Source organism: Pinus tabuliformis, chromosome 9 (assembly GCF_031772625.1).
Source record: "Pinus tabuliformis cultivar Carrire ecotype Pingquan chromosome 9, CPIR1, whole genome shotgun sequence".
NCBI classification, from domain to species: Eukaryota; Viridiplantae; Streptophyta; class Pinopsida; order Pinales; family Pinaceae; genus Pinus; species Pinus tabuliformis.
In genome coordinates, this window is record NC_142307.1 from 439,650,181 (window position 1) to 439,663,465 (window position 13,285).

The 13,285-nt window shown below is 37.1% G+C and overlaps 1 protein-coding gene across 1 annotated transcript; it reads left to right on the forward strand.

The window, feature by feature from the left end:
- The first annotated feature begins 2,630 nt into the window (after positions 1 to 2,630).
- On the forward strand, positions 2,631 to 6,166 carry LOC149149048 (Disease resistance protein (TIR-NBS class)). Its single transcript, XM_089442368.1, has one exon. It carries the CDS (start codon positions 2,794 to 2,796, stop codon positions 6,031 to 6,033), a length of 3,240 nt encoding a protein of 1,079 aa, XP_089298494.1. The 5' UTR covers positions 2,631 to 2,793; the 3' UTR covers positions 6,034 to 6,166.
- Positions 6,167 to 13,285: the final 7,119 nt, after the last annotated feature.

The window sequence follows — 13,285 nt, forward strand, 5'->3', positions numbered from 1 at the left end:
TCGATAGATCCAACTTTATAGCCAAACCCTTTTGCTTACAAGCCTTCAAACTATAGAGACCTTCTTGCACCACCCCTATGGCCTCATGTATTTATCGACCCTCTAGGAACACAAATTGTTCCTTTGTCATATTCATTGAGAAAATAGGTTTGAGCCTATTTGCAATGATCTTAGCAATAACATTGTATATAACATTGCATAAATAAATAGGCCTAAATCCATTAAAATTTAAGGGATTGTCAGATTTTGGGATTATGGCAATGAATGTGGAATTGAAGGGATCATGGATTCGTCCCCTGATTCTTGATTCCTCGGCTACTTTCAACAACACCTACCCGATAATCTCATATAAGTCATTGAAAAATTCAATCGTCCAACTGTTTAGACCAAGACTTTTTTTCCCTTTAGAAGCTGTGTAGAGTTTTTTGAAGTTCCTTTTCTAAAATGGGATCCATCAAGGATTCATATTAAATATATTTATAATTATTAATGGTTCCACTCTAGTAAAGTCTCCACTAGTTGGAGGCTTGGAGCCTTCCTCTCTCGAGTAGCTTTGAATCTTTTGAATTCCGTGTGATTCTCACCTCTCATTGATCCATGTGGATATCGATGGCCATACACCTATTCCATTATCGTTGCGGCTAGAGGTGGACATAATCCATCCCCGTGGTTGATTTTGAATAAAATGATCACTACCAAGCCCAATGTTAGAGTTGCTGCTGCATACTCCATGCTCCATGCCATTGCTTTATTGAACGACTGATATGAAATGAAATTGCTATGGTGCCAATTAAATATCCAAAGGCATCAAACTCTCGTCTCAGTGGAGTACCCACATGATTTGACATAACAAAGTGTGGGTGGTCAGGACCTTCACACTGAAATTCAACGAAAAATATACTTTTGAATATAAACCAAACATTCTAATCATGTACTAAGTACTCTTTTGAGATCATTGAAAGTCCAACATGAACCCATTCATAGGCATTGGGAGTGTTTTTGTACAATGGCTGCTAAACTCTATGGCATTATTTTATTTGTAACCATCTGATGTGAACTCATCCAATTCCAATCTGTTAAAATTGGAAGTGTTTGTTTGGCGAGTATGATTGTAGTGAAGTGTATGCTACTGTCGAGCATGAAATTTTCAGGATGCCATTGTTGCTTATGTAATATCTACATTAGAAGTCGAGTATGATGGGAATACAGGGCTGCAAGCCTGCACATGAATATGCCTCTTGCAGTGGTAAGCTTTGAAAGATTATGCTAACTAATTGGAAACTTCAGCCATATTACAAGTGCATGTTTTTATAGCTTTGAAGGATCATGCTACCTAATTAGAAACTTAAAATATATTATGAGTGCATGTTTTCATAGTTTACATGGATTGATGAAGAATTAGGATGGCAAACCAAGAACTATCTTATTCATTAGTATGTACTGCTATAAGTGCATTGGACTTTTTCTGTATATAAAAAATTGCATTGTTATGTGCTCGGAAATTTATTTTGTTGTTCACCAAAATAGTTAAAAGAGTATACTTTTAATAAATAAAATTTAAAAATGTGTGTATGTTTTTTTTTAATAAATTATGATAATTTTTTTAAAAAGATAATTATAATAAAATGTACCATTAAATATAATATATAGGCCCTGTAAAATTTGAAATTTAAAGTATTTTATGTATAAAAAAAATATATATATATATATATTTTTAAACATAAAATACTTTAAATTTCAAATTTTACAACGCATTTATATATATATATATATATATATATATATTATATATATATTCCTAAATTATTAACTTTTTTTCTTATATCTTCTTAAATAAAACTATATCACCTATTTATTATATCTTCCTAAATAAAACTATATCACCTAAATAAATAGCTATTAGTTTATAAAGGAATACATTTTTATTTAGTTTAAATCATTAAATAAAAATAAATAAATTTTTATCATAAACAAAATTAATCTTATTTTTATTTACTTTTAACTAATATAATTGGTCTAACTATTATTATAAGCTATAAATATAACAATATACATTAATTAAGCGTTTGCACCAGCAACAATAAACAAGATTCTTCCAAAATTTACACCAACACACTTGCTCTAACTACACTAAATGGAGAGTTTGAGAGACACACATTACTATTGGAGTCTTTGCATCAACCACTACACACAAGACAAGGCTAGTAAATAATTAAGTTACACAAGACAAGACTAATAGAGAATTTGTACCAACACATCTTAAAAAATTCCTTGCCAAAACACCTTATCATCCATTGATCTACATTCCAACCACATCTTTTTTATCTAAAATTATTAACTTATTAAAATTCCATATATTTAAAAAGACTTTTATTTAATTCTTTTTTAAAATAAAAATAAAATTATAAAACAAAAAAACACATATATAATTAATTTCCCAAAACCTTGTATTTATGATCATAAATATTAATGGTCAATTCCGTTTACATTATATCCCTATTGAATTTGTTTGTGCAATCTGATGTTTTCAAATTTTTTGAAAAAAAAGGCCGTTTGTAACGCGAGCACTCCTATAACCGAATTATAAAATGATGTGTATTATTTGAAAGTGGTTGTTGCACTCATGTTGCTTTTGGAATATTTTAATTTATTTGGAAAGGGCTCGCTCTGAGTGATTTTGGAACTCAAAGTTCTCTGGTGGAGAACTCATAGTTATTGAATAACAAGAGGAAGCAATACAAGAATGCATGGAAGAGCCAAAACAGTGATTTTGGCAAGGAAGAAGATGGATGAATGGAGCTGCATCAGGAGAGCTCCAGATTTGGAGGAGCAGCAAGGAATAATACTACTAATCTCTCTTCATCTTCATCTGCATTTGTTTCAGCTTCTCAGTCCCCATTTTTTTCTCCAAGATCTCCTCCTTCTTCCAACAATGACGAGTCTCAATACAGTGTGTTATCTGAATCCAACAAATCTGATATGCAGATCTCATCAAACAGTGGTTCTCAGCGCTTGAAGATAGAAAGGAACGTCATTACCCAGATACCGGTTTCTTCTTTGCCTCAGATTTCTTCATCACACAACAACAGTGACATACCAAGTTCATCATATGGCCTTTCATTCATTAGAACAAAGCAGTTGAATGATACCCACAAGTTGGGATTGCTATACAGGGAGTCTTCGTCTAACAATGCACAGAGCAATTCAGGATCTCATAATGCCAAGCACCCAACAGGCCTAAAAAATGTTGTGGGTCACAAAAATGTATTGGGAGTAAGCATCCCATCGAAGAAGGTTTCATTTGCAAGGACCTCGGCCTCTCTGTCTTCCTCTGCAAGGCTCAGGAGCTGTGATGTGTACATTGGAACACATGGGCAAAAACCATCTCTGCTTCGTTTCACCAAATGGCTTCGTGCAGAACTGGAGATGCAGGGGATTGCTTGCTTTGCTGCAGACAGGGCTCGATACACAGATTCCAGAAGCCATGACATTGCTGACAGGGTAATAAACTCTGCAACTTTTGGGGTTGTTATTGTTAGTAAAAAATCTTTTGCAAATCCATATAGCATAGAAGAGTTGAAAATATTTTTGGATAGGAAGAACTTGGTTCCTTTGTTCTTTGATCTGGGTCCTGGGGATTGCCTGGCTAGAGACATTATTGAGAGGAGAGGAGAGTTGTGGGAGAAGCAGGGGGGTGATCTGTGGATGTTGTATGGTGGGGATGAGAAGGACTGGAAGGACGCTGTGGAGGGGTTGAGCAGGGTAGTGGATGAGTGGAAATTGGAAGCACACAATGGTAATTGGAGGAGTTGTGTTATGAGGGCAGTTAGTCTTTTGGGCACTAGGCTTGGGAGGAGGAGTGTGGCAGAGAAAGAGAGGGTAAGGAAGGCCAGGATCGAAGGCAAGGAGTATCCATTTCCGAGGAATGCGGGTTTTGTAGGCAGAAAGAAGGAGCTGTTGGAGTTGGAAGCAATTCTGTTTGGCAAAGCAGATGGAGATGGAGATGGTGATGATGATGGAGTGTTGGACCTTAAGATCAGACCAAAGCGGTGTGATTCCGTGATTGTTAGGCGGAAGAGCGACCGTGATATATCCAAGAGATGGGCAGATGCAGAAGAGGAAGGGGAGACACAGGGGAGGAGAATGAGTGAAAGTGATAGGTTGAAGGATGCAGAAGAGGAGCAGAAGGAAAGGCGAAAGAGCGAAGCTGACAAATGGGAAATTAAAAAACTGGAAAATAATGAAATGGCAGGAGACAAAGCAGGAAGCTGTAAAGGGAAAGCATTGGCAGTATGGAAAGAATCTGAAAATGAAATTGAAATACAAAAATGCAGGTATTCACAGAGGATGAAAGATCGTCGCCAGCGTGCAAAGTTACTGCATAAAACAAGGTATGCAAAGAGGAATAAAGATTTAAGCTATTTATATGGTAGAGGTATTGCATGTGTATCAGGGGATTCAGGAATTGGAAAAACCGAGTTAGTACTGGAATTTGCTTACAGATATGCACAGAGGTATAGGATGGTATTATGGGTTGGTGGAGAAACTCGTTACCTGAGACAGAACTATTTGAATCTGTCTCGGTTACTTGGGTTGGATGTGAGTAATGAGACACATATTGCCCCAGAGAAAGGTAGGAATAAGACATTTGAGGAGCAGGAAATGGAAGCCTTGCAGAGAGTGAGAAAGGAGCTCAGTAGAGACATTCCTTACCTTCTTGTGATTGACAATTTGGAGAGTGAGAGAGATTGGTGGGACAGTCGGGACCTTTTGGAGCTTCTTCCACGTTTTGGTGGAACAACGCATGTGATAATTTCTACTCGACTCTCCTGTGTGATGAATCTAGATCCAGTGAGGCTGTCATACTTATCAAGTGTGGAAGCTATGTCTTTGATGAAGGGAAAGAGGAGGGATTTTTCAGTAGTGGAGCTTGATGCGCTAAGAACAATTGAAGAAAGGTTGGGTCGGTTAACATTAGGCCTCGGGATCGTTGGTTCCATCCTATCAGAGCTTCCCATTACACCTTCTAGACTCCTTGATACCATTAATAGGGTGTCCTTGAGAGATATGTTATGGAGTATTCGAGAAGATTCAACTTTGAGAAGTCATCCCTTTCTTATGCAGCTTCTGGATGTATGCTTCAACATTCTTGATCATGCAAATAAACCAAAGAAATTAGCTACCAGGATGTTATTGGTTGGTGCTTGGTTTGCTCCTTACCCTATCCCTATCTCTCTTCTTTCAATTGCAGCGCACAAGGCTCCTGAAAGAGCAAGTGGATTGCAGCTACAGAAGAAATGCCTGCATGCAATTGGTTGCTGTTGTAGGGTATCTCAGATAAGAAAATCAGAAGCAGAAGCATCAACTATGTTGATCAGATTTGGTATTGCAAGAAGTAGCACCAGGGAGGGATGGATTAACATGCATGAGATGATTCAGTTATATGCAAGAAAAAAAGGAGGCAACTCTGCTGCCAGAGCTATGTTCCAAGGTGTTGGTAGCAGAGGGGCAATCTCCCTACATTCAGAGCATTTATGGGCAGCTTGTTTTCTTGTATTTGGATTTGGAAATGACCCAGTGATTGTAGAACCTAAGGTATCTGAATTACTTTCCTTCATTAAAAGAGTAGCAATTCCATTGGCACTTCATTCTTTTACTTCCTTCTCAAGATGCCAGGCAGCTTTAGAACTTCTACGTATCTGCACCTGTGCCTTGGAGGCTGCCGAAGAGTCCTTTGTTTCTCAAGTGCAAAATTGGTTGGATAAATCCACATGTTGGAGAATGCTTGGTCGCGCTGATACTAAATTGGATGAGTATCTCTGGCAAAATGTAACACTTCTGAAGGCTTTGCTTTTGGAAATGAGGGCAAAACTAATGCTCAGAGGTGGACTATATGATGGAGGGGAGGATCTCTGCAGAACCTGCATCAGTATCAGAACGGTAATGTTGGGTGCAGATCATCCTGACACCATAGCTGCTCAGCAGACACTGGCCAAACTTGTCAGATACCAAACAAATATTAGAGTTGGGTAGATGATAAGTTTGATTAATGCAGTTGACATACAACTGTGGAATATGCAGGCAACATTCCGGTGCTCACCAAGTCATTCCCTTGTCATATGTTTATTAGTGATATATTATTCGAAAAATTCTGCATGTTGTTTTATTCTGTTCCTCTATCTTTTAGGAAAATTCACTATGCTTTGTAGAGGATATCACTAATTCAAATGCGGTACAATTCAAAGGGCTTCTTCTACTAAATAATCTCGATTTATGGTGCTTCTGAGTTATTAGTTGTCACATTTTGAACTTAAATGCATAATGTTCAAAATGCATAACTGTATTAGGGCATGGTGTGCAAATATATAATATATATATAACCATGGGAATGAGTAACTTGTTGGAGTGATTGAGGCTAGGCCTGGGATCAAACCTAAGGGCTGTCCCTATGACCCAAGGATATATCTAACAACCTGCAAGTCAGATATAGTAATATACCAATAGACTGTGACTTAGCAAGGGCCGAGGTGTCCTGATGCACACCAGAGTGGACCTCTATCCCATGGTGTGTCTAGCCTTATCCCAACAGGTCAACATGTCACTTGTGAGAATTGAACCCGGGTGGGGAGGAGAACAAACAATCCACCCAACCACCCAAGCTATGAGCTATGAACAGTGATGGGTGTGCAAATATTAAACGTTTCATGTATGACTTCATACTAGGATAGCTAAAGATCTACAGTTGTGGATTTTATAGTTAAGTTTAATGAGTAAAATCGAGGATAAACACTTGATGAAAATAATACTAATTATTGTGGGAATTGCATTACAAATAATTACATCCTATATGACATTGGAAGTTTGGGGAGGAACTTATTTTTGTGTGCCAGATTTTATCTCTCCAACCGTTGAAGGGGATTCAGCTCCAGCTCTAGGTTTTTCTGCTGGTATTGAAGGTTAATGATTTACTGCAGTTTGTGCAGCAATATTTGTTGCAAAGCTCTGGGTTTTCTTTTCTTTCCCTGAGATTGCACTGAGCGAATCTTCTTACTTGAATGTTCTCAACCAAATTTGTAATTCATTGCTCAATCCTACCTTTCACAACAAGCTTGTCATTTTTAATATAAGGTTCTCTGAAAGGGCTAGGTCCCCAATTATCTTTCCAATATTACCATATCCGAACTTTGCCACGATATATTCTAGCTTGCTAAGCAGATCCTCCTGTTACTCTATCGTCATTTCGCTGCTCACATCTTTTGGAACATCTTCCATAGATACATGTTGAACTTGTGCAATTGGCAGCTATTTGCATTGCCAAGTCCTCAGCTAGTTCCCAGAAAAGATCACCTCTAGAGACAAAAAGTTGTTTCACTAGTAGTTTCAACAAATACGCCAGATATGGCTATCGTGGATATGGGAGTCTATTCTCTCTTCTACTGTAGTTTGTCTAGCTTTCTTTTTGCACTTGATTATCCTTTCGTCGTGAAGAATTCACATGCTTTTCAAGGTCATTGCTTGTTTGCGCATGAACTTTCTCGCAAGTCATCAGGCTTGCTCCTGTTTCTTCCCTTTGCTGTTTAAAAAGAGATGCATATATAGTACCTTCACTTGTAGGCGCGCCTGTATTGCTTTGTCGACTTGTCTGTGCTTGGCATGAAAACCAATAAGACCACCATAAATGTCAGTAAATATCGAAACAATAGTAACTGAAATATCATATCTCAATTATCAATATATATTAGAGGGCTTTTCCTTGCAAGTTCAAAAGGATAGCCTGTACAAACTAAAGTTTGTGAACTTGTTGATTAACTGGAAAAAATAGAATAAAATAACTGGAAGTCTAGACTCTATATTACATAAATGATAGCAAGGGATCTACAAGATGAAGGTCCAAATTACATTTAGGATTTTATGACACAATGCATTTTGAAAGGTGTTATTCACTGAAATATCTGCAAAAGCCTATTTAACCAAGCAGTAGTGTAAGAGTGCGAAGGAATACCTTAAACTAGAGGAGGCAAAATTGAATTGCCCTGCACAGTAGCTATATTTGTAATCCTTTCATCCATTGATGAAATGTGTTAACCTTTGGCCTCCAGTTATACCGTTAGAATGCATTAGTTCATGAACATAGCAAGCCAACTCATCAAGTGCATGTGCATGCACATTGAATTCAAGCTATCCATTAGGAGCTGGTCTCAATACGGTTATACACAAATGTGGCTTACTTCAAGTTTGTAGTGAATGAATCATTATTCATATTAATGCTGGCAAGATATAGTTAATGGGGTTGTGGTTCAGCAGTGGAGGCAAGAATGATGAAGGGCGGGCAAAAACTAAGTGAAACTATAAACAGACCTGAAATTTGTTTCCATGACTATTTGAAATAAAGATTTAGATAGTCTTCAAGATGGGGCCACTGGGAAATGCTTCCTCTAATTGCCTATGCAGGCAGGGGACTCTTGTTTGATGGTTTTTTGTCTCCTTCCTAGATGTAAAGAACCTGATGTACATGTATCTTGATTCTACATGTAATATTGCAAAAATTTCAAAAAATGATCATGTGTGATGTACCAGTCCATATATTATCTACAGACTATAAGTTAACGTAAAAACTGTCCACTAATGTGTTTTGCTCCATTAAATTATTGGTAATACTAAAAGATACAGCATACAGGCTAGAGTTACCAGCCTATAATCAAACGCTCATATTTCACACCAATTAATTGAGAATTAGCTATCTAGATATGACATTTATAAGTTACCTATTTATGTTCACTTTCAAGTAGAAACATTATGCATAATTGCATTAGACCAGTGGATAAAAGAAGAATAAGTAAGAAATGATGAAACTTGTCCCAGTGGAGTGTTATGCCAGACGCACCAGATTAACGACTTGGAAATCTGTATCTTTCAGCTGAAAAACCGTTGAGCTCTCGTTTTCACGAATGTAGGACATGATTTTGTGATGATTTTAAGGCAACTCCATGTCGCCAAGAGTCTGGAATGAATGCAAAGATTCCACTACAACACCCTAGAAACAGTAGATGAAAACCCTAATGAGAGTAGGTTGATAGGCATTGTCAGAGGGCATGTGATGACCCTAATGACAACATGGTAATGACTGGAATTGTCAAAGGGGCATGTTGCAGTAGGGACAGGATGTATTTCTGTAGATATCTCGTCCATATTATATTTGACCCGAATCTGTCAGGCACCATAACCCCAACCGCGTGGCTAGAGGGGAATTGAAAATTGGTGGGTGGACTGACAAGGGCGACAAAGGGGGTCATGCGGACGGTTACATGTATCTCTCTTGGAACCTTTCTAACGCATGCCCGTAAAAAAAGGTCGAGTTCAGACTAGCTGTAGGAGCTTGATTGCCTTGATTATCCCAGTGGGGTTTATTAATATGTAACCGTCCTATAGATGGACGTAGAAAACATCTACAGCTGTATTATGAACAAATGAAAATCAAACTACAATGGCCAAATACATAAGATGCTCGCAAAAAGAAGGGATGGAAAGGGCATACTCCATAATAACTGGAAAGAATTTATAAACTATTTAACCATATCATTCCAATGACCTTAATGCTTTTCTATGTTGGATTTCAGTGAAAGGAAAGAATGTATTCTTTATATTATTTCAATTGGACAGGATCGAAAATAAAATTCTGTAGTAAGAGAATCTTGTAAGGTTAATGGCCTTTTTGTTTGCATGATTGTCTGGTTGCATTTTTGCCACCTCATGATATTTGTTGATGATGCTGGACGAACTCTGCTTGGAATGATGTTGCGATTCCAGACTTTGTGATGCCATTTTTGATATTCATCGCTGGTGTTTTTCCATTGGACCTGTGTATAATGTATATGATTGGATTATATTGCGTTTTTTCCTAACACGAAGTTTTTTATGGTTTTTGCTAGATGGTTTGGATTGAGAATGAAGATTTCTTTTTGTTTTTTTGGTTTTCTAAACTTATGGTACACAGATTCTGCACAGTAATACAATTCCTACCTGAAACTAAAAAGAGCAGAACTGAGAACTCAGTAGACTACTATCAAAACCTGTCACTGCTTTTATTAATTATGCACATTAAGAAAAAAATGCTACAGGAAAATACAGGAATGAACCTGTTCATCTGCGATCTCTCTTACAGATCTGAGAAGGTCATGGTAGGGTTTACAAAATGGGTTTGCATATGACTCAAACTCAGATATAAAATTTCTGAAAAAATAAAAATCAAATTGAATTTTATTTTTGTTGTTATTTTTAAAAATAAAACCAAACTGAATCTTTAGCTGGTGGAGCATGCCTCTTCAGCTAGTGGTGTTGCATACCATATCTAAGGCTAGTTGGCAGGCAGATGCGTGGATGCACCCTCTCCCTCTATAAATCAAGAATGATGCACCTCCTTATTGAGCACTTTGATGCACTCCTCTAGCTTCTGCAGGACACAACACAATGATACTGAACAGGGGTCAGTGCTGTTGTTGCAGAAGACTGTTTGTGGTACACTCATAATCCCTCTTATCGAGGAAAGTGCTCAACACATGCTCTGTGAATATCTAGAATTTCCCTTTTGCAAGTGGGTTCGTCAAGATATCAACAACTTTCTAATTGTTACGTAACACACCTAACTCCCTTGTTGGGTCATTGCCAAAAATGGCTCTGATACTCATTAAAATGCAGAAATATGCCCAGCACAATAAACATATGCACATATAGCTACATAATTCTTTAAAATTGTGAATGTAATTCTAATTAAACATGGACAATGTTATTTGACACAAAATAGAAATCAAACATAGCATTCAACATGGAAATTACATAATAAACAACATAGTGCACATTACATAATAAACAACATAGTGCACAGATCATTTATCTTTTTAAAAGATTTACACAACTCGCTGCAAATGTCAGATGTTCTACTTGACCATAAACTCTGTTGCTCCAAATTTCTCGACAACAAGTCACCCTCGAGGTAGGGCTATGAGTCCACAAGAATGGGCAAGTTCCGATGAGTATCTAGGGTCTGCTCTCATAGTCCAAAGCCCTATCAAACACAATGACAAGACTCCTACAACAATTCCAACCGTCCAGCTCTATTCTCATCAGTCTACACCCAAGGGATGAGTTTTCCTTCTTTGCACCACAGTCTCTTAGACAATCTCCATCTCCTCTAGGGCTCCAGCATAATTCTGACCAAAAATTTCTCAGTTAGGGTCTCTTGGTAATCTAGCTGTTATGGGAGTACTCACAAGAGCCCTTACACAAACTCTTGGGTAAATCTCTCAATGAGAACTCCTCACAAGCATACAAGCCTACTAGTTCATAGCTTGATTAGTAGGTTTAACGAATTGTCTTCAACACAATGATGGCTTCTCACTCTTCCCAGCACTCCAATTTGTTTTTCCTCACTTCTTGCCACTTGCATAACTGTCTACACATTCCACTCAATTTTTTTTTTTTTTTTTTCGTGCATGGTTGCTTGACTCTCAATCTTCCCAAAGACGATTGTACTTATCCCATCTTGTCACAACTAAGTGATCTGATTCTCTCACCCACCTCTTAAATGAATGTACACACCCCCATGCTCCAATAACTAGTTGAGATGACTCTTCCACTAGCCTCATACATGCATTCAATGATTGCTCTTTAGCGAGTCAAAAGAGAATTACATTGCAGTGACAACTAATTTAGGAAAATGACTTGAAATTGCGGGTATGTGGATTCCCCCTTTCAACCCTCTCTTGTGGAATCATAGCCCCCTATGATTCTATTTGTGGATTTCATTTTATTATTTTCCATAGATAATGTTTACATATTATATCACTTGGCCCTCGACCGTTTATAATAAATACAACTATACATTGCTAATTCGAGGATCAAAACTATGGTGTTATATGTTGGAACATATTGTAGAAAAACAACTCCCTTTTGAACCCATCTATGGTGAGGAGGTACTTGATCTCAATATGAATGGATCAACCATAAAATACTCAATTTTAGAGGCTTTAATATGATTTTTGATTGTCATAGTAAATCACGCTAGCATCTAGTGTCTAATTTGTCAGCTCCGCTAGTAACTTGTGATGTCATATGGCTTCACAACTAGCAGAACTAGCTGCCATATATTCTACTTCTACTGAATTAAGTACAACAAAAGTCTATTCCGTGCTAAACTAGGAATCCACACTTGAACTTAAATTGAAGCAACATCTTGAAGTGCTCCTCCTATCTGTAGTACTACTTTCCCAACAATGGCTTCATTTATTAAAAAACATATAAATATTAAAATTTTAATGCCAATAAAATATGTAAAGATTCCAAACCATGATTTCAAATCATCAAATACAAAATATGTAAAGTCTACTAATGTATATACCATGTAAAGGTGAATATATCAAAATGACACTAAATGCAATACATATTTAAAACAAAATACATAATTAGTGAGGCTCTAAATGGCCTTTAAATTCCACAAAACAACATGCTATAAGATATTGACCTATTACATATCATTAATCATCATGATCAATAATCAAACTCATCACCCTATAGGAAATGAGATCACCAACATCTGCATATGAGTTTGAGTCCTTAGATTCAGACTCCTTGGGGACATCTACAATTGTAGTAGTAGTATTAGTATAAGCATCGGTTGCACAACTATATCAAGTAGTGCCTACCAAGTTTAGATCTATGCCTACATCACCTGCGACTAGTTAATGCACATCCAAATTGCCTAATCCGTGTGTTGCGAAACTATGATAGGCTGTCTCAGTTTGAATTTGTCAAGTTGGATTGGTTTGGTACCAAACTAGGTCCTTGAACTATTTTGAATATTGAGTCAGTGCGACAAGGGGTCAACTTGATTGACTCGACCAAGTTTGAGTCTAAGTTGATGGAGTTTAAAACGTTGGCATCAAGCCAATATCCTTCATGTCAAATTCTCTCACCAACTCTACATTGTGTCATTATATTATTTTTATTTGAATTTCTTGTAATAATGATATTTTCCTATGTATAAGGCTAAAACAAACATATTAGAATGATTGATTTAATAGTAAAGATTAGAATATGCATATGTCTTAGTGAAACCCAAACTTGAAAGATACTCATTAATCCTAAAATACCTTGCACATGGCACCTATTTTAAATCATAGAGGAACTTCTTCAACTTGCAAATATGGGTCTCGCTGCCTCAAAATTTAGCAGGTTTTCTGAGAGGCCAATGCTTGCTGCAACAATGAGGGAGATTGCCACTGTCACCACA